Source organism: Emydura macquarii, unplaced genomic scaffold (assembly GCF_026122565.2).
Source record: "Emydura macquarii macquarii isolate MOO-44397 ecotype Brisbane River unplaced genomic scaffold, CSIRO-AGI_Emac_v2 contig_2768, whole genome shotgun sequence".
Lineage (NCBI taxonomy): Eukaryota > Metazoa > Chordata > Testudines > Chelidae > Emydura > Emydura macquarii.
In genome coordinates this window covers 40,229,558-40,257,329 of record NW_027132905.1, presented here as the reverse complement: position 1 = coordinate 40,257,329, position 27,772 = coordinate 40,229,558, and the positions used below count along the sequence as shown (strand labels likewise).

General features: G+C 39.4%; 2 protein-coding genes across 4 annotated transcripts; one reads left to right on the top strand and one right to left on the bottom strand.

Moving 5' to 3' along the window:
- Nucleotides 1-489: 489 nt before the first annotated feature.
- Nucleotides 490-12,517, top strand: RER1 (retention in endoplasmic reticulum sorting receptor 1). 2 transcript variants are annotated; one of them, XM_067567158.1, is made up of 8 exons: nucleotides 519-559; nucleotides 972-1,121; nucleotides 4,007-4,092; nucleotides 5,133-5,237; nucleotides 8,120-8,219; nucleotides 9,414-9,492; nucleotides 9,605-9,740; nucleotides 10,719-12,517. In XM_067567158.1, the coding sequence occupies exons 3-8, from the start codon at nucleotides 4,012-4,014 to the stop codon at nucleotides 10,806-10,808; spliced, it is 591 nt and encodes a 196-aa protein (XP_067423259.1). In that variant the 5' UTR covers nucleotides 519-559; nucleotides 972-1,121; nucleotides 4,007-4,011; the 3' UTR covers nucleotides 10,809-12,517. The 2 variants fall into 2 exon arrangements, with proteins under 2 accessions (XP_067423260.1, XP_067423259.1); XM_067567159.1 differs by lacking the exon at nucleotides 972-1,121 and having other exon boundaries at nucleotides 490-559.
- Nucleotides 12,518-13,745: 1,228 nt separating this feature from the next.
- Nucleotides 13,746-22,594, bottom strand: PEX10 (peroxisomal biogenesis factor 10). 2 transcript variants are annotated; one of them, XM_067567157.1, is made up of 6 exons: nucleotides 22,397-22,594; nucleotides 21,366-21,446; nucleotides 20,384-20,790; nucleotides 19,597-19,772; nucleotides 17,906-18,041; nucleotides 13,746-14,685 (listed from the first exon to the last, which is right to left on the bottom strand). In XM_067567157.1, the coding sequence occupies exons 1-6, from the start codon at nucleotides 22,506-22,508 to the stop codon at nucleotides 14,617-14,619; spliced, it is 981 nt and encodes a 326-aa protein (XP_067423258.1). In that variant the 5' UTR covers nucleotides 22,509-22,594; the 3' UTR covers nucleotides 13,746-14,616. The 2 variants fall into 2 exon arrangements, 1 of the variants encoding a protein (XP_067423258.1); XR_010923479.1 differs by lacking the exon at nucleotides 13,746-14,685 and adding an exon at nucleotides 18,692-18,802 and having other exon boundaries at nucleotides 17,978-18,041.
- Between the last annotated feature and the right edge of the window lie 5,178 nt (nucleotides 22,595-27,772).

Sequence of the window (27,772 nt, the reverse complement as noted above, 5' to 3'; positions counted from 1 at the left end):
AATCACCATCTTTTAACCTGAATGTTGCTCATCTACAAGCTATCCCCAGGAAACAGGGGCTGGGACTGACCCCGCTGGACTCAACCCACTTTTTGCTAATTCCATCTCATTCTAGTTCAGTGCCTCCTCCTCCTCCCAGCCGACAGCCACAGACACCCCACCCCGTAGGGCCTTCAAGCTCTCTAAACCTAACCCCAGAGCCCAATGCGTAAGTCCCCAAAACTAGAGGCTGTAACCCCAGTACCAACCACCCTGCAATCCCACCTACCAGTATCAGCCCCCATTACCCCAGCACTACTTCTGCAATCCCTGTACTACCAGCCTCCAACAGTAACCTTACTAGGCCTCTCCCGTCCCTGCTACCACCTCCATTCCTTTACTTGCCTCAGCCACGCCCACGCCCACGCCCACTCCCCCCCTCTCCTCCCGCTGTCCCGGAAGCGGAAGTAGTTGTCTCTGACCCGTCCTCCGCCATATTGAATGCTGCTGTGGTGGTGGGTGGGGGAGGGGAAGCGGAAGGAGATACCTGGCCCCGGCTGCAGCGGCGGCTCCGGCACCCGTGAGTAGCGCATTTCCCCCTTCCCCGGCCCGGATAGGTGGGAGCGGGGGTCGAGCAGGGTGGGGCCTAGTTCGGAGGCGCGGGCACTGGGCAATAGCTGGATGCGGCCTGGGTCCCGTAAGCCGGCTGCGGGGCCGGGGGATGCGGGGCTCGGTGAGGTGTCCCCCGGGGCGGGGATCCTCGCACAGAGCGCTGGGAGTCATAGCCGGGAGGGGTCGCGTTGGGCGACGTGGTTACCGGTAGTTAGACGGGCCGCGGGACAGAGCGGGGAGAGCGCTGGGCATACGGGCTGCTCTGGTCACAGCTCGGGGCCTCCTCCTCGAGCTCTGCTTCAAATGAGCATTCACGTCGGTTACATGCTATCGTTATGGACACCCCTCTCCCCTACTTTTCTTGTGTTGCCTCTTTTAAGCAACGTCAAGATTTAACTGGTCCTGAACACCCGTGGAAGTGTGTTTCCTTGAGGAAAGTGAGGGTGCAGGGCTGTCATAGAGCTGCTGCTGCCGCCGATTGGCTGAGGATGTGTTTCTGAAGGGCCAGGTGCAGGCAGTTGGTGCGTGAGGTAGGAGAGTAGGAACAAAATCTGTTGTAAAAGGAAAGCTCACACTTTGTGGAAAGCAGATGCAAGCTGTAATGCTTTAAGAAACTTGGGACCTGCTAGGCTGCCTTGTGCCTTTGGTTGTCCACTGGCCCTACGAGTAGAACCAGGCTACTGCTCATGAGCGTACCCATGAACGTACACTCTTCTACTAGCACAGGGAACTACATCCTTCTCCTTAGTTCTCATTATTTGCTTGTTTTGTTTTCTTTAGAGTCAGAACAATTCCTTAATGTTCAGAGAGTTCTCGGTTCTATTTATACTATACATGCTCTTGGAAGAGATGGATGAAACTTCTTCATTACAAATAAAATCAAAATAATGTTTCAGAATTCAGGGACAGTGCTTGCCTACTAAACTAGAAAGTGTAACTTATTATAGCTTGTGTTTGTAAAGTAAATATATTTTTCAGGCAGAACATTAATTTTATAGAGCCATATTTCATGTTGGTATTTCACTCTCTTTAAACCCCAAACTCTATTAAATTGCTCATTAGGCTAATTTCAGGCTGCCCCCTGGCAACTGATTTATGTATGGGGCTGGATTTTGATAACATCTCATTGTAAGGAACAGAGGAAGCTTATGTGTTGTCAAAACTGAGCCATATTTCCAATTCTCAGATATGAGATCAGAATTAGGTCTTAACCCTTTTCAAAGCAAATTTCACAAGACACACCCTTCTTGAGATATGGTAGTTTAAGGAGTAATTGTCTGTACATTTTGAAATGTAGCAGCTTGTATCTTTAATGATTGAACATTGTAGCACTTAAAAGGAATATTATGTTACCTATTACAAACCTATGCTATTTAAAATGCATCGAGAGAGGTTCATAAATAGCATAAAACAGGACAATATACTTACTTAGTTTTAAAACTATTAATGTGCTAAAAAAACCTCAGTGACATGGATAGGCATTCAGAGCTGTCCCTGGAATAATAAAAACATTTTTATCAAATGTTCCTCCAAGTACCTTTCTTTATGGAAATGTGGATAATTATTATCTAATCAGATGTGAAGTTTTTAACACCCGTATTGCAAAACAGAATGCAAAATAGGGCCCCAATTCTGCAAGCACTAGAATGTCTTTAACTTCATGCATGAGCGGTCCCATTGACTTCAAAGGACTACTACTAGTGTGTGTAACTGCATATGCAGGATTGGGATTTTAGATCCTGTTGCAGATCTGATTTTCCAATTCCCCATTTATGATTGTGTAGAATGCTTAATGAGAGCATTAAAGATACATAAATGAATATTGGTATCATTCATAGAAAGGAAACATTTTTTTGTTGGTGTAACATTTCAATCTTTGTAGCCGTTCTGGTTCTGCATTAGATTAGCTAGGTTTGAAAAAGTATCAAAACGGATAATAATAAGATAGTGGTCATGGAGGAAGTTCTTACAAATAGAAACATGTTGGATCTTTGAGTTACTGTAATACTTCCCCATCCTATGGAATTAACTGAAGAGAAACATTTATTTCCTGTCTTTGGCCCTTGATATCAAAAAGACACTTTTGTATTGTCAAATTCTAGGCGTCTTTCTTTGGAATATCTAGGATCAAGGTGGGACTAAAGTTCTGGATTTTCACTATTAATCTTCTAGCATCTGATATTGTGATAGGGACTACTTCCCATTATTGTTGTTCCCATGTAAAAGAGGATTAATACATAGCTTCCAGATTTTTACCATCCACTCAGAGAAACTTAGAGCTGTAACATTCCATAAATCTCCAGATTGTCATCAGTATTGAGAGCTTCCTTCCATGTATTTGTCACTATAATGCAGCATTTAATATAATTTAATCTTCTCTGGTTTACTGATACTTCACACATCTGTATTGCTTTAAGATCGTCAGATGAGAAACACTTTCTAAATGTTAATTACTGTAGAGCTGAAATTGCATCCATTGTCACATAGAGCAGCACAGTCCTGCCCACTGATGGGAATCCAGGAAGTAATGTGAGCTATTACCTTTGGTGATGTGGCATATCTGCAGGTGCTCAGATTCCATATTATTTTGTTTGTATTTTAAAGCAAACTGCAGAGCTTGTTTGTTTTTAACTCTAGGGAAAGGGAGAATCCTAAATCGGTAACAGAAGTATGTGCTTAAAAAGTATTGCATTTATTAACAATATTTTTCACCTGAGTTCTGGGTCCCATTTCTTACCATGTGAGAGAGAGTAAGGCAATATAGGCTCTTAAAGGTAAGCATTGTTGCACTGTTGCTGAGATGTTCATGTTGGCAAAGATATGACTGAAACATCAAATGCTTCAAATACTAAAGGAAAATGTTTCAGTTTAGGTGCTTATGATTCCAACTCTTGGATGGAACCCAGTGTGCAGAAGCCAGATTTGAATTAATCTAAATATGTAGTCACTTACTAATTTGGTGGGGAGGTCTTAAATAGGTTTCTTAAATTTTGGTTCTGCAGTTTACCTTTAAAGACTGAGGGTGGAGAAAGGGTAACATCATAGTACATCATCTCAGTGTTTTCAGATCATTACTCTGACTTCTGGCATATCAAGGTGAGACTATCCCTTAGAACTCTTGCCTCTGTTACTGTTGGTAATTTTTCCTAACAATGTGTTGGATCCTCTTCCTCTCTTTGCAAAATATATTTAACCCTTGCCTTTCTTAACACTTCCCCCTGAAATAGAATGAATGAATGAATGTCTTCTTAAAAATGTTTCATATAAGATACTTTTTTGTTTCAAACAAGATATCAAATCAACATGGTATGAAATCACACACCTGAATGCTAGTGCATGTACAGTACCTTTAAGCTTCACTATATTAAGTTCTCATTTTTAATATGATCTCTGTATAAATGTCTTGTTTCCACAGCAACAATGTCAGAAGGGGACAGTATTGGAGAGTCTGTTCATGGCAAACCTTCAGTGGTCTATAGATTTTTCACAAGACTTGGACAGGTTGGTTTTATGTGAGAGATCATGTTGGGAACTAGTGTCACTGGATTTATACAATTTTTTTTTAACGCATGACCTTCAGTTTCAGTATAAAGGAATCATTAAGTTACTGAGTATTGTAAAAAGCATTCCTTTTCCCTTAAAATGTCTGAGTTTGCTTTTTAGAAATAGATGGTCTCATAACCATGACAAATATATAATTTAATTAGTGTCTATCATTATTTGAATGTATAACAGTATGTATGAATATTTATTATTGCGTTAATGTCTTCAGCATGATAGTTGCTCTTAAATGAAGACAGTCCCAGAAAACTTAGTGTAACCATAATTAATTCAAGCAATTACTGTTTGCTGTTAAAAGTTAAAACTTGTTTTACTAAACCACAAGTATTTATGTAGATTAGACATGCTACAAATGTAGGCACAAATTTTAAAGTGACTTGTGATTTTGGATGTACCACCTGAGACACCTTAAAGAGGCCTGATTTTTTTCTTTTTCTGTTTTTTATTAGTGGTGGTCAGCACTTCTGAAAATTTGCTCCCTTTAAGATGTTCAAAGTTTAGGTATACACAATTGCTAGTGAGTTTCAGAAAACTTAGAACATAAGCTTTCCAATAGTCATAAAAAATCTTTTTTGTTCTCCTGGTAGCTTAGGCTCAAAATCCGGTTTTGAAAACAGAAAATGTAATATAACATTAATGGAAACTTATTTATGAAACTGAAAAAAAAAATCAGTCTGTCTAGTTACAACTTTAAACTGGTAGCCAGTATACTGGTACTTAAAAACCAGAAATTGAGTGACTAGAAATGAAATGGAAATGGAAATTTGTTAACAAAGCTTGACCAAACTGAATAAAATGTAATCAAGTAACCAGTCTAAATAGTTCTAAGTGAACTTGAGTTCTAAACATTTTTAAAATCTTTTAAACTATGATGTTTAACCAAAAAAAGTCCTTTAAAACTTGTGGGCTCTCTGATGCTCAGTGAAATTATTCTATAATAAACAATGTTTGTATATAAAACATTTTATATTTCATTCTAGATCTACCAATCCTGGCTAGACAAATCTACTCCGTATACAGCAGTGCGATGGGTTGTAACTCTGGGTCTGAGTTTTATCTACATGATTAGAGTTTATCTACTACAGGTAGGAAAACTAAATTTATTGCATTTGTCATATTGGTTAGAATAAGGCTGTAACTTCCAAAGGAATTTTTTTTTATTAGAGTTAGTTAAATGGATTATTCAAACATGCTAAGAAATATTTGACCCATATAATGCAAATAAGACTACTATAAGTTTACATTCATAGACATGGAACGAAATAATAACTTCAAGATGGAAAAAGTTTGGCAGAATAAACAGATTCCTAAACCAGCTACCTCTTTCAGCATCATGAAGGAGTGGTAGTCAAATACAGGTGTCACTTTTTTCGGCTACTCATTTTTTCCACAGGAAAAATAACCACACACTTTGGTATGCCATGTATGAAGTGAAAGTGCATTTTTTTCCCTCCAAGTAGTGGCAATAGTAATTTGAGCTGCTACATCATATTAATAAACTTCAGGCTGAAACTTAATCTTGAAAGGGATGGTTAAAGCTGGCTCTTTAGTTTTGTGGCAGGAGAAGGTGGGAAGCTCCACTGTCATGTTTTATATAATAAACTTCTTAAAACTCTGTTGTTCATGCTTTAGCTTCCTATTTAAAGCTCATTCCGGTGCCAACAATCCTCTCCTAGCACCAGACCTATACAAAATGTCTGCATTACCACTATCTTATCACCACTGCCAAGCTGCAGATTGCATCTCCACTAACCTATTCTTTGTTTCATGTCAACTCAAAATTCAATTAAGCGCTAGAACCAGTATTTCCAAAGCTGCCTATGTAAGGGTGCAATTCTTTTCATTACTCAGTAATGTTCAAAGAGTAGCATTCTCTGATTATTTCAGCAATGTCCCTATTTGAGTGCTTGACCCGTCTAAGAATTAAAACCTCAGCCTACAAATAATAGCAAAAACAATTGCAGGAGGCTGTTAAAATGAGTAACCGCATCATAACTGCATGAGCACTTGAATTTTTATGTGACTTGTCATTGGGTACTTTCCTTCCTGAAGGAACTTTCAGATGATCCAGTCTTGGTTTTCATATGTAAAATTTGACTGGTATTAGCTGTATATCCCATATGTATTAGTATTCCTCTCTTAGAGCCCAACTTGGAAGATATTTGAAACTGAATGTCCCAAACTCTTGAGTTTTATAGGAGTTTGGAAGCTCTAAGTATCTTGTAGAAGATGATCTGCACTAGTGCCCTCAACTCACATAGAGGTCAACAGGAGCTGATAGTGCTGAGCGCTCTGCAAGGTTATACTGTGTAAAGAATCATTCAAAGGCTTACATGTTCATGTGCCAATCTAAAGTATAAAATCCAATTTATTCTGGTATTGCTGTCTTTAGAAAAGTTGGAGTAGAATGAACCAAGAGTTGTGGCAATGTTATCTATATGTTAAAGAGGGTTTTTCCCCCCTCAAAGGAGGACAGGTTATTCAACCCTGACTTCCTCAGTCAAACAAGATGACACTCTGATATCCATGCATTGTGATATAATCCTTAAATATATTTAACAGAGTTGCATACAGTGTAGTTGTAGCCGTGTCAGTCCCAGGATGTTAGTGAGACAAGGTGGGTGAGGTAATATCTTTTATTGGACCAACTTTTGTTGGTGAGAAAGATAAGCTTTTGAGCCACAGAGTTCTTCTTTAGCTCTATGTGGCTCACCACTCTCCCAACAGAAGTTGGTCCAATAAAAGATATTACCACACTCACCTTGTCTCTTTAACAGCGTTGTCATACAAACTGACGACTATTTCTAGAAATAACTGTATGTGTTGTCAGAGAATTGTTAAACTATTGTTCTCGATGTAGTTCACATGCAGCAAGTAGCTGTTTTACTAGCACACTTTGCATGAACTCTCAAATAGAAGTCTCGGACAATTATATTTGATCTTATAACTTATAATCTTATATTTTAAGGGACTTTATTTTACTATATATCTTATATTCTTCTCAAATTCTTCTGGAGATGGTCTATATTGCAATTGTCCTATCCAGTTTAAGTCGCTGAAACAGATCCCTGCTATATTGTAACTTCCTTAATTCTTTATTTTAATTATGTCTTTCTCAATATTCCTCTCCTTAGACAAAATGCATTTATGCTTGCATCTTATCAAAAACTAGATTTTGCTTAAAGGGACACAGTTGGCTTAAAAAAATCATTTTAAAAATGGCAGATGTCCTTCTCCATTACTAAATACGTTAGATTCTTAAAACTGCCAGGACTACAGAAATCTTACTATCATTATTGAGGTTGTTTACTTTTTGTGCTTCTCTGAGCTTGGACAAATAAACTAAATGTGGTGTTTTGCTTACTAGTTCCTAGTTAATGCTTTTGTGTTTTTAGTCTTTATCATTGCTGGGGAAAGTCTCACTGCAACATACATCCCAAGCATCTTGTTTCAATTAAATAACATCATAAAACCTTTACTGTTGTTTTGCTTTATAAAATACTTAATTTACAAAATCTAAACTAAATTTGAAGCCTAACTAAACTTTCAGATTTTTCCAGCTCTGTTTATGTGTCCTTTTAATTAATTGTCATTATTTACACAGCTATAAGTGAAAGCAGCTAGATACACTGCATGGTAAATTTTTAGCTTACCCTTTTCGGGTAAGTAACACTGGATAAAAAGGGCAATTGAGTTATAGGAACCAACCAATTGCCAAACTGGATCAGATCAGCATGGGTGGTTTTTACCTATTCACACAGCCTAAATACTTGGGTTTTATGCAAGTGGAGTGGCTTTCACCCATTATATGTCAACTGTTCTAAAACCGAGTGCAGAAAACTTTTCACTTGCAAATAAGAAACCAAAAACAGGTTAAACGATTTGTGCTAGTCTTGATAAACAAATATTTGAAGCTGTTTATTGGGAAGTTTCCTGTCTGACTTTTTTTTCTTGTTTTCTTTTCTAGGGTTGGTACATTGTGACGTACGCTTTGGGAATCTACCACCTAAATCTCTTCATAGCTTTCTTGTCGCCAAAGGTAGATCCCTCTCTAATGGAAGACTCAGGTATAGTGGACATGACTCCCATTGCTATAATTTTGAACATAAACTATTTTCCAAATCACTTTACCAGTTTCATCTGTCTTCACATGAATGTATTAAATAATGTCTTCAGAGAAGAGTAGAAAATTCTCAACAGCGAGAACAGAGTCTGAGTTTAAAAGTTGTGCTGTTGTAATTATTTAAAAATTAACAGTGCAGGAAGGGTCTTTAATCTAAGGATCTCAAAGCATTTTACAGACATTAATCAATTGAGCCTTTGATAGATTATCCTTTTATTGAAGGTTCAGAAATAAAGGCACAGATGTCTTGACTGTACAGTCAATATTGATTTGAATTCAACTGGAAGCACACACACGCTTTTACATCTGTCAATATATTATTATTTTGTACTGGTCGTGCTAGGCTACCACATGACACATTCAAACAAACTAAAAGGTGTTAATATCACAGTTCAGGGAAGGGCTGGGGTGGTGTAATCAAGTTATACCATTTTTTTTCTGCTCATTTTGATGCAATTCAAAAGTTGTTTATCTAAGGTCTCAAAGCCAGTCTGTCAGATGAGACTAGAATCTGAGTCCTGACAACCTTCCACTTTAACTACATAACCACAAAAGCTTCTGTATCACTTTAATTATTTGTTACTGTCCAAAACCATAGGGTGTAAATTGAATGTTATATGAATACATTATAGATGAGAATAGTAGATTTTTCTCCTATAGTTTAATCCTTGATATTGCTTATAAATGGTGGCATATATAGATGTGTTAACCACTGTGTTCCCAAACAAATGCACAGTGGGGCTTTAACATGCCATCAGATTTTACCTTTCAGATAGTCTGTCTATGGTACCTGGTTTCAGATATTTTAAAATCATTTGCTCAGAGAGGAAAATATTTTTGAAGACTGAAACTAGGTTCCGTATTGCACTAATGCTCTGGACTTTTCTGGAGATCTAAGCTCAAATGTGGCATCACTCTCAAAACAAATATTTGATCAAGCATTAGAAACTTGTCCTTTTTTGATCAATTTTACCCAAATAGGAAACTTGAGCTCTTGCAAGGAGCTATTCTAATCTAGAGATAGGCTTTCTATATAATAATGACAGTAGGAAAGAACAGAATCTTTACTAGACTGATAGATTAAGGAATGATCTACCTTAAAAGATATATGGGGTTTTTTTTGCTTTTTTTTATCCAGATGATGGTCCTTCATTACCCACAAAACAAAATGAGGAATTTCGACCCTTCATTAGAAGGCTGCCAGAGTTTAAATTCTGGTGAGAAGATACATATGCCTGTTCTCTTAAAATTAAAAAGCATTTACATGAATGTGTCAAATAAGACGCTAACAGTGTGTGGAAGGGATTAATTATGTAATTTATTTTTAAGGCATTCTGCTACTAAAGGCATCCTTGTTGCAATGGTATGTACATTCTTTGAGGCTTTCAACGTTCCGGTATTCTGGCCCATCCTTGTGATGTACTTCATTATGCTATTCTGTATCACTATGAAGAGACAAATCAAGGTAACGTTGAGATTGGATTGAATCTTTTTGAATATAAAATATCACTGCTTAAGAGTGCCTTTTTATGTTGTCAGCCAAATGAGCACTAGTGGATATTTATCTGTATATATAGTCTGGCCAATATTTTAAACTTAAGTATCTAACCTTAGGCAATCTTCACCACAAGCTGTAATTGGAAATATAAATGCTCAATACTTCTGCAAATCAAATCAGTTTAGACACCTAGATTTCAAATTGTTAGCCCTTATCTTCATCCTTCAATGGATTCAGATTTATCAGGATAATATCATCTGGAGTAGTAATCTCTGTTTATATTGGATAACATACAGCATTCACCCATGGCATGTCTGCAATATAATGTGCAAAGCAGACTGTTGGGGGTCTCATATTGGTGACTGATGGTGTGAAAAACTTGGCATTTTTAAAAAAAGACAAACACAGCAAAGTAATTCAGGTTGACTTTGATACATTTCCTATAGTTTGTTGGCTTGAAAATGGAAATTAAAAATAAAGACTTTGCAAATGTCACATTCAAAATTTTGAAATAGTATATTTTAATTCAAGACTGCAAAGTGAAGACTAAGGGATTTAAGTTAATACGTTTCTGTTACTTAGTCCTTTCAAGATTAACCATTTTGTCTATACTATACTGTGTATAATTTTTTGTGAAATATACACCCAAGTTAGAGGTACAAACTCTCAAACAACCCCATTTAAAGTGTTCAGCATAGTAAATACTAATAAATAATACAGAAAAGGGTGCCATTTAAATCCTTTGTGTAGCTTGTGACTGAAAATGGCATCTTATGTTGTTGAAGCTATACAAATATTTTACACCTTATCAGTTGTAAATTAGTGAGTATACTAAAGAGCTTTGTGTATTGTGGCTTAAACTGCATATTATGGTGTTTTGATAGAAATATTAGATCTGTCAAACAGTTCTGTTTAGCAACTAAACTAATGTCTTTTTGTTTACAGCATATGGTAAAGTACAGGTATATACCCTTCACACATGGCAAGAGGAAATACAAAGGGAAGGAAGACATGGGAAAGACCTTCGCTAGCTAGAAGTTGAACTGAGCCTGTTGACTCACTCTATGTATAACTAAAAGAACGGTTTTGAGCCATTGTAACAATGCCTTTTTTCTTCATATAAAGTAATTGAGGGTGGTGACAAAGCAGTTGAATTTTCATTTTAAGAGGTTCTTTCTATATTTGTCTGAAATATCAGTTTCTTGAAGAAACTGGCATTCTAACCAAATTACATTGGGTTAATCTTTGATAACAAGTTGGAGAATCTTTGGTATCCCATTGATTTGGGATAATGTGTTGCTTTCAAGGTCCACTGCAGTCATTGTGGCATGCGGGAGGCTAATGGCTACAATTAGGTTTTTTACATAGTGTTCCTGCCCAGCATGACCCTGAAGTGCTGTGCACATATATAGAGGAAAATAATAAGGTGGCACACGTGATGCTGTTTTCTGCTTCATAATTGTGTGCTAAGTTCATACACAGGTCTGATAGGCCTTAATATATGCAGAATTTCAGCCCATTTGGAACATGCATGATATCAGTGGGGTAAAACCAAGTTAGTAAAGAGTAGGTAGGGTTTTTTAAAAAGAAATCCTAAATTCTGTTTTTTTACAGAAAGGAAATAAAAGATTTGAGGAGTTCAAAAGGAAACTCATTCATGCAGGTTCTAATGCCAGTTTCACCATTGTATCTCATGGCAGATGCAGAAATTGGGCTCTTTCATAATGACTCAAAACTTTGTTCTTAAACTATCATGATTTCTTTTGAGGGCCTGGATTTATAAATATATATATTTTAATTGTTATTAGTTGGAGAATATTTTGACTCATTTCTTTGATACTTAAGGTTTTTTTGATTAACTTAAGTTTGCTTCATGCAGCCCCTTGAGAGCACACCCAAACTGGCCATAGCAGACAAACTTTGTGGGTTTTAACACAGCTTTTCATTTTCTATGAAAAAATAGAAATAAATGACTTGCATGTAAACTTTTTGATGTGATACAGCTACAAACAATTTTATTAAGTGACTTTTTAATTCCAAACTTTATTAAAAGACAGTTGTCCCCCTTTCTTGTTTTAGTAGTCTTTATGTAAAATATATTGGGCTAATAATACTTATAGATCTACATCATTTTAAATGGTGGAACACCTATATTTTCCTCTTTTATTAAAGTAACACATTTACTTAGTTCTTAAGAGATCATTCAGTTGAATTATATTTCAGGTGCTAAAACAAAACAAGTCCTTTGAATGGACTACATCGTATAGCGACAGCTTCAATGGATGCTTGCTATGGAAAATGTACAAAGGAACCCTTGTTTGTTTGTGCAGAATGAGAAGCCAATATGAAGCCCCATACAACATTAATTAGATTCTGGCTGCCATAATATTGAAAAAGTCCCATGTTTTTTAACTAATATTGTGGAAACGAGTTTTTTATAAGTAAACTTTGTTCAACCTAAAGTTTCATGCAAATGTGATGAAAAGTACTATATAACCTTTAAGCCCTTATCAAAATACCAGTTATTAACAATGTCACGAAGAAAAACTAAAAGCATTGACTTTAAGAAGCTGCCTTACAACTTGCAGGCATAGTTTCTGTAGTTTCATTTCATTGTGCCTGCAAATTAGGGAGATATATAAAAATAGTAATTGTATTCATTTACCTACAGAATTATTGGAGGCACAAAATGAGCAGCTGGTTGACTCCCTTTCTAAATCAAGCCCTAAAGGTGAATTAGAAACTTGTCTATTTAAACTGTAAAAAAAAAAATATATATATATATATATATATATATATATATATATATATTATACTTGTAATTACAGATTTGAAATGTAGTTCCTTTGCTCAGCTGCTGTGTTTCCTCAGTGGCAGCTCATGCTCAATACCTTCTCCTCTGCTGTTGTAGGTAGCAGTAGCTTGCCCCTATGCATTGAGATTTTAACCATGTTCAAACAATAAGTATTCCACGTCCAGGCAGGGACAAGTCTGGAACATGGTTTCTTAAAAAAACAATAAAAAACCCACATCCTGTGTACAATGGTTGAGTGAACCATGCTAATCGGTTTAGGCAGGCATTTTGTAAAACCACATTTTAATGTTTTCTTAGTGTTAAATTCTATGCCTTCGTCAATTATGACTGAAGAAACCTAGATCTTGGCATCTGCACTAGAGTTATTCCTGTACCTGTCAACTGCCTTCTTTCTTGGCAGCATTATCCAAGTTCTACCATCAGCAGTAACTTGCTGCATGTTTCTGTGTGCAATTAAATGTGTTGACAATGATCTCTAAAGCTGTAGATGGCTTGAGTCCTGGCTCAGGCCACCTTTCTCCCTTTGCTGCATTGAGAGTTAAATTCAGGTGGGGTTTTCCTATAAAGCCTTTAATATGAAAGGTGAGAGGGTAGGGATGGGTATTCAGTGGATTTCACTTCCCTCACTTATCCAGCAGTTAAGTGTCTTGTTCTTCTGCATATATCAGTACCTATCTTTTCTTTCAGGCTTTCTGTGTATGTGAAGGGAAGGAACCTAAGTGTAGGCGAGTTTTTAGCAGGAGACTGTTCATGGTTCTTGCTACATGTTGCTTTTATGGCCAAGGCCTCTGCAGTAGTTATTTTAACAGAAGTGCTCTTAACTTAGTATGGATTCAAGATATAGTAAGATGTTTTCCAAGGCTTTTTTTAAGCTTTAGAACCTTCCGTGAAAAGATTTTAAATAGTTTGTTGTTCATGTCAAAGACAATGAATTCTGGATTTTTTCCCCCTTCAGATACCATGTACTTAGCATGGGGATAGCAATTTGGGTTGTAGCTGTAATACAAGAGCAGAAAGATTAATCACACATTTTTCCTTCCAAACACTAAGATTTTTGGATAACTGAATCACTAATGGTAATGGTATTTGGAAAGAAATGTTAAGCAGTGGTGCTCTTGTAAACATCCCTCTTCATTTGCACTCTAAAATGTGTAATCAGCAGAGTAGATCGTGCCTATTGCCAAAATGGAGGGGTTCCTGTTAGGAGTGTGATGTTTACTAAACTTGCATTTTGGACAGTGGGAGATACCACTGTAGTCTGTATATATAATGAATTAATATAAATTCTTAATTGTTACAGGAAGTGTCCATTGCTGAACGTGTTCTTAGAACTGTACATGCAGTGAGCTATTTTAAAATGTAGTGTATACAAAAGCAATCTGTATGCTACTGTATAACAAACTGTTTAACCAATCATTTAAATTGCTAGACTACTTTACATGTGACAATGAGGATCTGACAGTATTTTCCTGTAGCAGTGAGAAACACATTTGGTACATAAATTACCTGATTTTCAGCACTTTTTACTATGTGTTCCATTTACATCAGCAGTTACATATGCAAGGTGTACTCATGTTCTATGGGAATGAATTTACATTGAATCTGAGAAGGTTGTTTGGATTTAAGTCTTCCCACAGTGTTTGTAATTAACTGCAAGGGCAAAAAGCTAGAGAATGAGGATACTAAGACTTCTCATTGTTCAAAGTGAAATGCAGACAAACAGCATAAATAAGGCTACAGGACTTGCTCTAAGCAATTTTTCATAAGTGTTTAACATGACATGGTCAAGGTCTAAAAGTACAAGAGCAGGCAGAAAAGGTAGTGGACTAAAGTACTTCAAATTTATTTAGCAGGAATGAGAAGTGTCACGTGTGTATAGGTAGTGAAAACAGTTATAATAACTGAAGATTTAAGAACAAAATAAAGTCTTGTTCATGGACAAAGCCAAATTGTATTATAGCTTTGTTGGTTGATAAGGATGGATAAGTTTAGGATCTTGTCAGAAGAAACAGTGGCGGCTTGCTATAGCTATCGATAATGCCGCAGATAGATCAGTTTCTGAGGATGAAATCTCTCTCTGCATAATGGACACTCTGCCTACAAAAGAGAGAGATTGTTAGCAAATGTTAATGAACCACGTTAAAAAAACCAACAACTTAAACATGAGCACAACTGTTTAGATTCTTCCAGATAAATGAGCAGCCCTACCTAATTCTAAACACTAATCTTTCCTTCAGTCTAATTTCTAGTGCAAGGTTAACTGTATAAACCACTATCCCCTCTATTCAAATTAACTGCACCTAATTTAAATGACAATGTTTTACTAGCACTACCTTACTGAGCTTTATAATGCGTGGTTAATGAACAAGCTGTACACTACAGTGGCCCCTCAAGGTGAATCTTTACTAGGTGTGCAGACAATGAAACCCTCTTCAGATACTCACTGCCTCTAGGAAGAACACATGGTGGAGAACTTACTTGATTCAGGTAGTAAATGTTGCATTAAGTGAGAATCTTGAAAAACTGACTAGCATTGAATGCCCTCTGAGAAGTTAAACCAAGTCAAGTCATTGGTAAAGGTGGAAGATGTACACAATTCTTGGGGGGAGGGGGAGAGATAAACGAAGATTCTCTGGTATGTGGAAGGGAAGACCACCTAGATAAGGAATATATTAGGGGAGAGGCCAGTAGTTTACACTTTGCATGTTCTATAACAGCCCTAAATGATCAAGAAGTTTCACTCCGAGTGCTAGTTCCTTTCCCCCTTCACCAGTCAGCTGAGGTTACATGCATGTGTACTAGCACCTTCTGAGGCAGATTGCTCCTACACTGTTAAAACAGATTACTGGCCCTTTAAGATTAATTTTTGTGCCTTCTACAGAGCTGCACCCCAGAATCAATCTCTTCAGTGGGTGAAACAGGCCACCTTTGGGAATTCCATCAAAAGTACCGGTAGTTCAAAGGGGCTGCTATTGCAACACTACGGCTGATTTCAATGTGGAATACTACTCACTAAGATGTCAAGGGACTGATGCTAATCTATATTTTATAGAAAGCCTTGAAGACTTTCACTATTGTATCTTTCCCTGTAGATTTAAGAGGCTCACAACCTAGCCTCTAATTCTACACCTGCCATAAGGTATTTGGATATCTAGATCTTGGCATTTACAGTGGATTGAAGGTGCAAAATTTGAAGCCCTCTGAACAAGTTTTGGTGTTTGGTTTTCAGTCTTCATTTTGGACTCTAGCTGGATGATACTGAAATTGCCAGTAGGCTGTTAAGTGTGTACTTAAGTTGCAGGAAAAGAGTAGGTATATAGGAATATACACAGTCAGAGAAAGGCCTAATAAGGTTTGACAAGGCAACAAAACAGTCTTGTGTTCATGAAAAGGAGTGCATGAACAAACTGATTCATGATACCATGATTTCATACTGGACAAGTTGAGGGCTAAACTCTTATCTGCAGTTGGCTGGTACAACTCCTTTGGTATCTGAATGGCACTTCTTCTTAGTAGGGCTGAATTTGACCTTTTGAGTCAGAAGTGTTAGAATTTAGAGGCACTTCTTACATCATTCTTAACTCCAGATTATCCAAGGAAGATGAGTTCAGTCAAATACCTTGGCCTGAAAGGCACACTTTCATATGTGATCAGCTTAGTTGCAGCACTGCATTTTCCAATAGGTCTTATGCTCTGGCAGCATATTACTTTGTGGGTAGAGGGAGAAAACCCTATCTTATTAGAAAGGGTACAGTTAATTGGTTAGGAAACATCAGATGATTTGCTAGAGAGCTGTTTTCTCTTCTAGCCAGACAGCTGGGTTAATTGCTCTTCTAAAGGGCCCCCTCAGTGTGATATATAAACAAAGTTCCCTCCTCAGGATCTCACTTTTCTGAATGGTCACAAGCTCTCCTCTCATTTCAGTGAAAATGTGTAGTAAACTCTGATACCTATGTGGTATGGTTACATCATGCATTTATCTCTTGTAAACTCACTTCAGCACAAATACTCATGTCCTGAATCTCTTAAAAAGACAAGGAACCTTTAAACCATATGGCTTGGGTTTAAATCCATCAAAATCCATCAATGGTGGACAAAACCAAGGATAATATACAATCTGTTACCCATAAAAAGCCACTAAACAACTTTTCCAGTTTGGAATAGGGTTAAAGACAGACTAAGGCTAGCATGTAATAGTTAATTTATAAACTATTCTTCCAGCCTGGGAAAGATAGGCTTTAACTGACAAGCAGGGGGGTTAGACCCTTCTCCATGCAAATTAATAGCTGACACACTATATGAAGATAACAGTAAGGGCTGATCTACACCTAAAACATTGCTCAGCACTGAAATTTCACTGGTTGACTTAACTCCCTCCATGGACTCAGAAGAATTCTTCCATCAAGGTAGCTAGTGCCTCTCGAGGGTGCAACAATAGAAAAATCCCTTCTGTTGCTGTAGTAAGCATCTATGCTACAAGCATTACAGTGGCATAGCTGCAACTGTACCCTAACATCTGAGATAAGCTGCCCTCTGGATAAATACATATCCTGGCCCAATAAAAATACACATTGTTTAAGCTATTATGGACTTAGATGTATTAACTTTGTCAGCTTGCAAGCCCTTACAAACTTCATTCTCCTTTACAAATGTTTTGGTAAGACATTTTTAATTTGTAAATACCAACTAGGATTCATTTACCAGAAGCTTTGCTTTTCAGGAAGAAGCTTATTACCATCCCATGAAAGAAGCCACAGCATGGAAAATTAAGCTATAGCAAAATGCAACGACTTTTTAATGCCATTAGAAGCATGATAAAGGGAACAAAACTTTATGGCCCACATCATGCCTGGACTTTTCTAGGGCACAGGCTGACACTTGTACTTATATAATATGGTGGTTTAATGTGGACAAATGCTCACTAGGCTCTAGGAGAATATTCAGTTTATTTTCTTGGTTCACTTAAATCAGGGTTGGAACTCGAGTCTCCAGATGTAATGCACTAATCCCATACTTTATGGAAGTTCACAACTTCCATGAAGTTGAATAGCATTTCTGAGATTGGCTCACCAGAGTGGGGCTGTAAACAACACAGTTGGGTCCTGTTTCCCTCATTATTGTAATGCAAAGAAACATTTGTTTACTGCTCTTGTCAGCAGGTCACATTAGCAACCACAGGTCCATCCAAAACATGGATGGGGCTTTTGAGTCTCCTAATGAGCAGGGGAAGGCTATTTTACTAGTGAGCCTGGAAATTATTATAGAATAATCATGCCATAGTTCTTCCATATTTTCAAACAAACTCTCTCCCACTTACTTTGGTGTTACACCATTCTGTGATGCATTCCCAACAGAACAGGTGGCCACAGGGAGTGGCTGTTGCATGCCTGCGTTCTTCCAAGCACAGTGTGCATCGGGAACTGCGTATAACGGGTTTTTCCTCGGTCTGATTTCTGATTGAATATTTTAGTTACATTTTAGTCAGTTTAACAGCCTGAATAAATACAAAACCCTTACTGATATAATGTATGGAAACAGATCCATTTATGCTCAAGAGTTATATATAGTCCCCTCATTCAGAACATTTCAGAAATGTCAGTGATACTTCAGTCTGTCAGTATGAGGTCTGGCTGAGGAACACAGCCTGAGATGTCTAAGACAACCTGGACCACAATTTATGCTTGCTTCTAGTGAAAGGTACAAGGTACAGCAGAATGCGAGTACTATTGTCAATGCAACATTCTTATCTGAATGTGAAGTTTCGATAATTGCTATTTCCCAGTCTATTTTTAAGTTATCTGCTAAAAGAGAACATTTGAAGTTTGAGAAAAGTGACAGAACTGCAATTTTAGAAACACCCCCCCTTTTTTTTTGTGTGTTAAATGTTACAGCAGCCCCCAATATAGTCCAAACACTGCACAGGTAAGTGAGTGCAGAAAAAGACACATGACACAGGATGCTAATGGTTGCCCTACATGAGTCCACGGCCTGACACTAAGGGTCACATAGACAGTCCAGTGAGGTGGAAGGATTGATACATGACAGGCAGCAGTACAACTTTCTGCATTGCAAGTATACCTCAACCCTGCCCTGAAAAGCCCACCTCTGATGGGAGGAGAGAGTAGTTCAGTCATCATAGTCCATTTAATCCCCAGTTTCAGCAGAGATTTTCAACAAAGTGGACAATTAAAGCCAATTGTGATGCTGGGGGTATCTGTGGGTACATCAACGCTGTATTTTAAAATCTGCAACAGCAACTCTGAGACTGCCTCTACAACCTCAGGCTCACACTGCAGCACTAAGAACAGCTGTGTAGACATTCACGGATGGACTAGAATTCGGCCTCTGGAGCAAAAGGGGCGGGGCTTCATCCATACTGCTGTTCTTTGTCCTGTAGCTCAGGACTCAGACTCTCTGCTATGGGTTTTAAAATGCAGTGTAGACCTGCTCTCATACGTTTTGCCAGTAGGGGGAGGACAGAGACCAACAACTTATTTTATTAACATTAAGTTACAATGTTGCAAACTTCTTGGGACAGAGGCAGTCTGTCCTATATGTTTGCACAGGACACGAAGTCCTGGTGATGACTGGGGCTCTAGGTCCTTTCACATACACATAAGAGTTTATAAAATGACAAGGAAAAAACTTTACTTGATATCCAACAAGGAAGTCTGGTGAATATTAAAGGTTGAAACTACAGGTAAAAGGAGTAATAAAATGGTTAAATATTTCTAACATGCAGTAAAGTAATAAAGATATAGTAGCCAGATGTATTCAATTACACTATTCCTTAGCACTAGAAGATGTATACCGGTTCTCTACATAGTGTCCAAAGAAGTCAGAGGACCCACCCTACCCTATATCACCTACCCTATATTATTTAAGCTACATTGGTGCTTAGCTGAGATTGGAGCTCCATCACAGAATTTCCCATTAGTTATAGATAAGAAATTCCCACACAATTATTCTTGCTTCCACCCCCTTCCCAGCAAGTTAGGAACATCATACTTTGGATATGAGAGGTTGCGGTGCAGTTTCCACTCCTGCCTTGCCCTCTGCCTTTGGTGGAAGCTGTATATCTGAACAGCAACTGTTAGTACAAGATGGAGCAGTGAAACTATCCCAAGAAGCTTGTAACTTGATCGAATGCTCTGGTCATCTCCAGGCAATCCTGGAACACGAAGCTGCAAAATTCAGACAGGAAAAGAAAAGCAGAATTACCATCCAAATGGTCATGTTTTCATTAATGAGCCTCACCGTTGGTCTGCTAGTGCCTCAGTTTTGACCACCCCTTCCCATAACCTTCCTAAATGCAACACAGTTTTACATTAAACAGAACCACTAGCTTGAAAAAGGCAGTTACAAATGAGAACTTAATGAAGACTGTACATATTCAGATTTTCCATGCAATACAGTCATACCAATTAATTACCAATGCTTCCACACATACTAGTAGTGAATACATGTGCCCCAAATATATTTTTGGCTAGTCACTTGTTTTCTAGAATTACACTAGGACCTGAACTGATCTCTAATGAATCTGGATTTGTTAGCAGTGACCAGTTTAAAAAAAAAAAAAAAAAAAAAAAAAAAAAAAAGGGTGGGGTGGGGTGGGGGGAGACATGACCTTCTCTCATGAATTATTGAAAAACTCTAAAACTATTAGGCACTGCCTAATTTACTGATCACCACAGGCCAAATTTTACATCCCTTTTACATGCAATACTGTTGCTGAAGCCAAAATACTATGTTACATTAAGAAAAGTGTCTTCAACCAGCAAATTCTTCAACGTACATAAGATATTCCAGTGATCCTTTTAGAGATGTGATAGAAGATGCCATTTATATAAAATATTGCCAAATGCAGCCTACGAAACAGGGAGATGCATTGCTTGAGGACATACACAGTTTGTAAAAGGGTTTTCTTCTGCTGTTCTGTCAGTCTGCCAACCTGTTTCCGCACCCAACTTCGTACCAAAGTCCTGCCACATAAACCAGGTATTTGATTGCTCTGCAAGGTTCTAGATCCATCAGTTACTGTCTGCATCTCATGTTCCAGATGGACTAATCCTTTGTCCAACAAGTAAGGCACAACAGTATGAAAAGAGATCAAAATGGCTCGTCGAAGCAGAGAAGGAATTCGCCTCTTGGAAGAATCAACTTGGACAATATTAACATATTCTTCACCAAGAGTTTGATAACCTGAAAGATAACATGCATAAGAGTGTAAGATGGGTAAAGGCGGCATTATTATTTCCATTGTTGACATGCCCTGTTAAAACAGATGCCATGTTCAGGAGTCCCAAAAGTGGTTAAATTTCAGTGCCAAATGATGTGATCATTATTTTTAAACTGTATATCTTTTATGGGTCAAAATCTTCAGTTACTCAAGCTTACTACCATTATGCATACTTTCTTCATGGCACAGGTCCTGTTTTCAGGAAGCACTCTTCCAGTAGTGCTGGTGGGAGCAAGATGGTAAATGACAGATTGTTGCACATGGATATTAAATAAATGCCATATCTTAAACAAACCAAATGTTGACTATTTTATTTAGATTTAACAATAAGACAATAACAAGGACCTCCACTAATTACATTTACAATAACAATGACAGTAACCGAGCAGCATTAAATATTCATAAGCAGCTAATTTATTTGTTGGCTGAGTTAATCAAAGGAACATTAGAGTCCCTCTTCTCCATACCAGAACCAGACCCTCAACCTTCTCCCTCCCCCCCCCCCATTTAGTAAATGACTAAACTTTATGAACACTACCTGACAAAGTGGTGAGGCTGAAGTACACTACATCAGAAAGAAGTTCAATTTCTTTCTTCCATTCCAACCATTTCTTAGTACCTAAAAGGCCAGATTAATAACAGTGTTTTAAATGCAAACAAGATTTCTTTTAGAAACACCTCCCAGCAGCGATTCCCGCCCAAACTTTGCATCCCTGTGCATCAAAAAGACTACTCCATTTTCATTATCCAAACTAGGAGAAATGGCAAAAGGTGAGGAGGGCTGTGTTGCCAAATCTCATTATTTTATCATGAGTCTTGCAATATTTGGAATCCTATTTACAGTCTCAGCTTTGCTGTATGACAATCATAGCATTACTGAGAATTTCAGCTCTCTTTTTAAAATAAATTAAGTTTCAAGACCCAACCGTCACAGAGAGATGCTAGAAGATGTGAACCCTAAAGGCTCGAAAAATGAGAATGCAAATTAAAAAAGGCCAAATTTATCACTTTAAAGAACTGCAGGCTCTTTTAGCCAATCACATTATTTTGGGGGAGCCTGGCTCATGGATTTTGAACTTCTTGGGGCTGGCAACACTGAAAGGTAGTAGATGAGGAAGGAATTTGTTTTGTTTTCAGGTTTAATATATGAATGACTGGGCAATAACACAATACAGTGTTTTCCTCTTAAATGAGCAAAATTCCACTTTCCAGTTTTTTGTTTTTAATTTGTAAAGCAAGAGTAAAGAGCTCATCAGCCTCTCACAGTGACCTCTAGGGCAAGGGGGAGCCAGGGACTAGCCAGGGTTTCTAGGCATAAAACTTCAAAGGGTGACAATAAACTTGCCTGGGGTAGGGGAAAAAAACAGCATATATAGCTCAGGAACTGCATTATGCACAGGGAGTAGGCCCCCTCCCCTCAAACCACGCAAGCCCCCCCACTCCTTGCCCCCTCCCCCCAGCCCACGCGAGCCCTCCCTTCTCTGCCCCCTCCCCCCAGCCCACGCGAGCTCCCCCTCCCCGCCTCTTTCCCCCAGTCTTTGAGATCCACACGGGATCCTAGCCCCTCACCCGCCAGCCCGTGCAGCGCTGCCCCAGCCCCGCTCCGCAGTCCGCTCCGGTACAGCTCATCCTTCTGCCCGGATCGCACCAGGTGCGCCGGCCCGGCCGGAGCCAGCGGCATCGCCGCCACCTGGCGGGGAGGAAAATGTTCTGTCTCGTGCACCGTACCCTGTGCGTAGCGTCACGAAGACAATTTGGGCCACTAGCACCTACGTAATATCGCTTAAGTTCTCCCAGGAGCCAGACGCAGGATTTGTGCGTCATCACAGCTCCTCCGAGGTGGGCGGGGCGAGAGCCACTTAAAGGGGCAGAGCAGGTATTACTCAGTGCCACAACAACCAATACCTGCGCTCAGTACCCATAATCCCTTGCGGTGCCCCTTGGCAGCTCCATGGCAGTGCCCTGGGGCATGTTGTCATGGCGATGTCCCCGGCATTGCCCACCATGCCCATCCTCTGGGCCCTGGCGCAGAGGCACTGCGGCAGCTGCACGGTGCACACTGTTCAGGATGGGCCTATGGTAAGAAGGCAGCAAGGCCTAATGGGTGAAGCGCTGGACGGGGACTTGGGAGACCTAGCGTCTATTCCTGGCTCTGCCACTGGCCTGCTGGGTGACCTTGGACAAGTCCCTTCCCCTCCCCATGCCTCAGATTCCCCTTTGGTAAAATGGGGATGATGGTATTGACCTCCTTTGTCAAACACTCAGCAACTGATTGATGGAAAGTGCTATAGAAGAGCTAGAAATTATTATTATATTAACATGTGATGTCTGGATCATTCCTGCAGGAGGCAGTTTTGCCATGGTAGTGGCCCAGAGATGCCAACTTTAAGTGTCTATAAATCATGAGTTAGCCTCCCTCCCCCTAAAAAAAGCATGAGATTTGTTTAAATAATACACTTTGGGTTCTTTTTCCATGTCCTCCAGTTTCTGAGCCTCTGGGAGGTGCTTGATTCAGGTTTTCAGGCTTTTCTCAGCAACCATGAGTAAGGCTATGAATTTGACATGGAAATTTTTAGTAAATTTCATGGCAGAGGTGTGGGAAAAATAATAAATTACAGAAGGGGAGGGAGAGAAAGTATGCCCACCTTGTACTCACCCTATAGTGGCAACTTTTGCCCTGGTTCCCCATTCTGGGTGTTGCACTGTTTGGTGCGTGGTTGCAGCCCCACTCAAATCTGGTGTCTGCTACAGTGTCTCAATCTACAGAGGGGTGGATGAGCCAAACCTAAGTGGGGCTGCAACCAGGTGCCAGGTTTTAACAGTTGGAGATGGGAGACAGGACCAGCCCTGAGGGATAGGAGCTGCTGACGTAGAGCAAGTGTGAGGTGGGCTCATCATAGACTTTATTCAAATGTATAGAGAGCCCTGTGTGGATACAAAAATGTGGATCTGCTTCTGATCCACATCCGCAAGACTCAATTTACATCTAACTGGCCATCCACAGTCTCTCTTTTATGGCATATGCATCCATATGCACCCGCAGCTCTGGGCCTCCCAATCAACTGTTTGGAGGCCAGCTCTTCTGCAGATGCTGTTGCTGATCAGCTGTTTGGGGTCCAGCACTCCAGCCAGCTGCCAAACAGCTGATTGGCAGGGCCCCATGGAACAGCTGATGAGCAGCTGGTAGGGGGAGCCCCGACGAACAGCTGATCAGTGGCCCATGGAGGGGGGCACTGAACAGCTGATCGGTGTCCTGTAGGGGGTGAGAGGGGCTAACCAGCTGATTGGCGGCCCGTGGATAGTGGGGGGCACCAAACAGCTGATTGCAGCAGCCCACCCCAGAGGCCACTGCCAAAAAGCTGATGGGTGGCCAGCCCCTGGGGCCCCCACTGAACAGCTGATCAGTGGCTAGCCCCCACCTCCGGATCTCAAAGGCAGGGAAGCAGCCTCAAAGGTTATAAACTGCAGACAGCTGCTTCCCTGCCTTTGAGATCCATATCGGATCCACTATCCACAAAAAATGGTCCACAGATATCCGCAGATAAAAAACGGGTATCTGCGGATTTGCAGGGCTCTACAAATATATGATTACTGTGAACACTGACCTTGGAGCCTTAACTGTGTGAACAAACTTTCCTGTGCCCAAGCCTCACTCATTGTGTATTTAACTTTATATTTCTCTCTGTTTTGTGATGAAGAATTTTGCATGAATTTCAATAAGTCACTTCAAGCCTTCCTTGATGATGTGTATTTTAAGTCTCACTCATTCCGACTATTGAGGCTTGATAGCTCTGCACGCACCCTGGACAATGCTGCACATCTTCAGAATAGCAGTCAGGGCAATGCTGGCTATTAGCTCCCCATTTCACCAGGACTTGATTTATTGACAAATTTAAGGAAGGAAAAAAAAAAACAATTAAAAAACTGGGAGCTAGTTGTCTGAGGCTGGTTACTTCTTCTGGTAGGCAAAGGATCCATCAGGAAAGCTCATTTCAGGACTTATTCACATGGATTGTTCTTCCACCGCTGTCTACTGCTGCTCCACCCAATATTACTGTATTAAATGTTCAAGAAGCTAGAAGAAATGTACAAAGATCCTGATCTCTGAAGTGCTGGTGTACTATGCTTCAGAAGCTGGTTCTGTGTTTCCACTTTAAAGACTAATTCCAGTGTGGCCTAAAGTGATCCAGCCTTTACAGAATATAATGTTTCTCTCTGACCAGGCTTCAGGAGTGTTTGTCTTCACTAAACGTGCATCTGCCACAGTGCAGTGCTTGAACCATTTCTCTGTGTGGATGATTAATTGGTGAAAGACAGAAATATGAGTGAATATCAACGTTACAATATTAAAATCACCAGCTTTGCTGATATATTACCCTCCAAATCACACATAATTCCTGGTTTACTTACTGTGGGGACTTGAATAACTGTGTTCTGCTAGACAGAGTCCAGTAAATCATGGTCACTATGATTTATTGCACTGTGCAGAGAAAATGTTACAACAAAAAGCCAGCCAACTTCATGTTACACATTTAGAGGCTGATGGCAGTGTGGACAGTGTGATGTTTCTACAATGTGCACCTTACAATCAAAGTCCTTTTTCGCAAAGAAAACAAAATAGCAATATTTATTCTCTGAAAAACTCATACACTACAATTATACATCTTGAAACCTGATATAGCCCTATTATTTACTAAACTGAGTTTGTGCTTTTCTTCTGAACACATTTTAAAATTTATTAAAATGAGATTATTAACTATATAGAAATTCCACTTTAAGATTCTATATTTATTCCTTCTCAGTGGTTCCACGTCCATTATGAATGCATAATTTGCCAGTTGCAATTCAGGTTGTAGTGAAACCTACTATAATACTTGCTTATTGAAATTCAAGGGTTTTTTGGGACATTGCAAATAACAGCTCCAGCACACACAAGCAGGACTCAAATTTCCTACCAACCCCTCACCCTGATCAAATACAACACTGTAATATCAAAACAAGACAACAATTTGGCACTAAGATATAGTACCACTTATTGGTGGAGGCACCATCCATGCTAATCACTACACTACACCATGGCTACAGTACACAACAGTGGTGGAGACATGTAGGGTATATGTAGCTTCATGCCACAGTGAAAACCAAGTTGCGACCATGCTGTGGTGTGTAACTACATGTCAGTGAAAGGCTCTGGCATTGAGAAGGCAACAGGGAAAGGCTCTGGCAGCTGCCCACTGCCCATTGTTCTCCACCCCCCGCCAGAGTCTTTCCACACTGCTGGAACCTTTCCCTGAAGCAGAGAAAGACTCCAGCAGTGAGGAGATAGTGGGACTCTACACTGCTAAAAAACAGAAGGGTAGATATGGGAGGCACTGCTTGTGTGGAGGATTCTGCTAAGCATTGCCTCACTGTCCACGCTGCTGTTTATACCCATGCTAGGGGGACATGCAGTGTAAATACTGTACATTCTGCTATACGGAGTGTGCAGTGTAGATGTACTCTTAGAGTGAAGGTAGTCTGGGAAAAAATCATTTACTTAAAATAATAATAATAATTAACATCTTATCTTTACATAGCATCTTTCATCCTGAAGAATCTCAAAGCACTTTACAAACTGAGGCCTTGTCTACACTTCAAACACTATAGCTGTGCTGCTGTAGTGCATCAGCGTAGACACTACCTGCACCGACAGGAGGGGTTCTCCCATTGACACAGGCAATCCACCTCTCTGAGAGGCAGTAGTTACCCTGATGGAAGAATTCTTCCATTGATCTAGCACTGTCTGTGTGCGGACTTAGGTCAGCTTAACTACGTTGCTCAGGGGTGTGGATTTTTCTCACCTTTGAGCGATGTAGCTGGATCAACCTAATTTTCTAGTGTAGACCAGCACTCAGGCTCCTTCCAGCAAATACATATGGATTTGACTTTACATTGAATAGTCCCATTGAACTCAATGGAAGTACTTGTGTGTAAAGTTAAGTGCTTGTGTGTTTACAGGACTGAGACTTTAACAAACAAACACAAAAGGTGCACACTGATCACATTTTTCACTGATGAAATGCAGATGCCTTTGGCATAGAAGGTAGTAGCTATTTAACAGCTGACTGTTACAGTATCTAACTGGCCTAAACTGCTGTGTAGTAGATCTCACTGAATTTATATGGGGAATTTTAGGAAGCAGAATGTAATTACCGAGATTGGAATTCTGCTAAGACACTGGAGCTAACTCCCTAACTCTTACAGAAAGTGCCATATTCACATTTTCAGATGAATGTTTCAAAAGGTGCATCTGAAAATCTCTTATGATGGCTATTTTGTTACTGACTTGTTGGAAGGTGGGTTCCAAAGCTGCAGTCTGTGCACCCCTGGTTGGTCATGTTGTCCTGGCTTGTTCTGCTTCTCTCCAACTGCTAAATCTCATTGAAAGATGGCTAAAAGTATTTTAAATAGAAGGTTGAGTGGGGCAGTGCCTCTTGTAAAATACCTAGCGCTATGGAACCTCAGTTCTGATGAGGGCTTCAGTGTGCTACCCCAGACAAATTATAAGTAATAGTACTTTTCTAATATTCCTTTTCCATGTCAGTAATTGATGTAGTTGCAACAGGGATTTTATGTGATTATGTGTGGGAGGGTATGTGGCTCACTCAGGGATAGATGTGTGGGGAAAAAGCCAGGAAACAATCTCACCATGAAGGTAAGGTGCACATTAAGACAAAGTTTGAGAACCCCTTCTCTGGAAGAACAGTAGGTGGGGCAGTTGCCTTAAATAATGTTGGTCAGTATTTTGCAAATAACAGTGTTGGCTTCCTCTCTTCACTCGCTCGCCTCCTGTGCCAGAATAGATCCTTACTGAAGGCAAGAACCACTAAGAACTTATTATCTCAGCCTTTGCATTCTTGGAACATCACTGCAGTATTGCTAACCCCAAACATTAACAAAAAATTG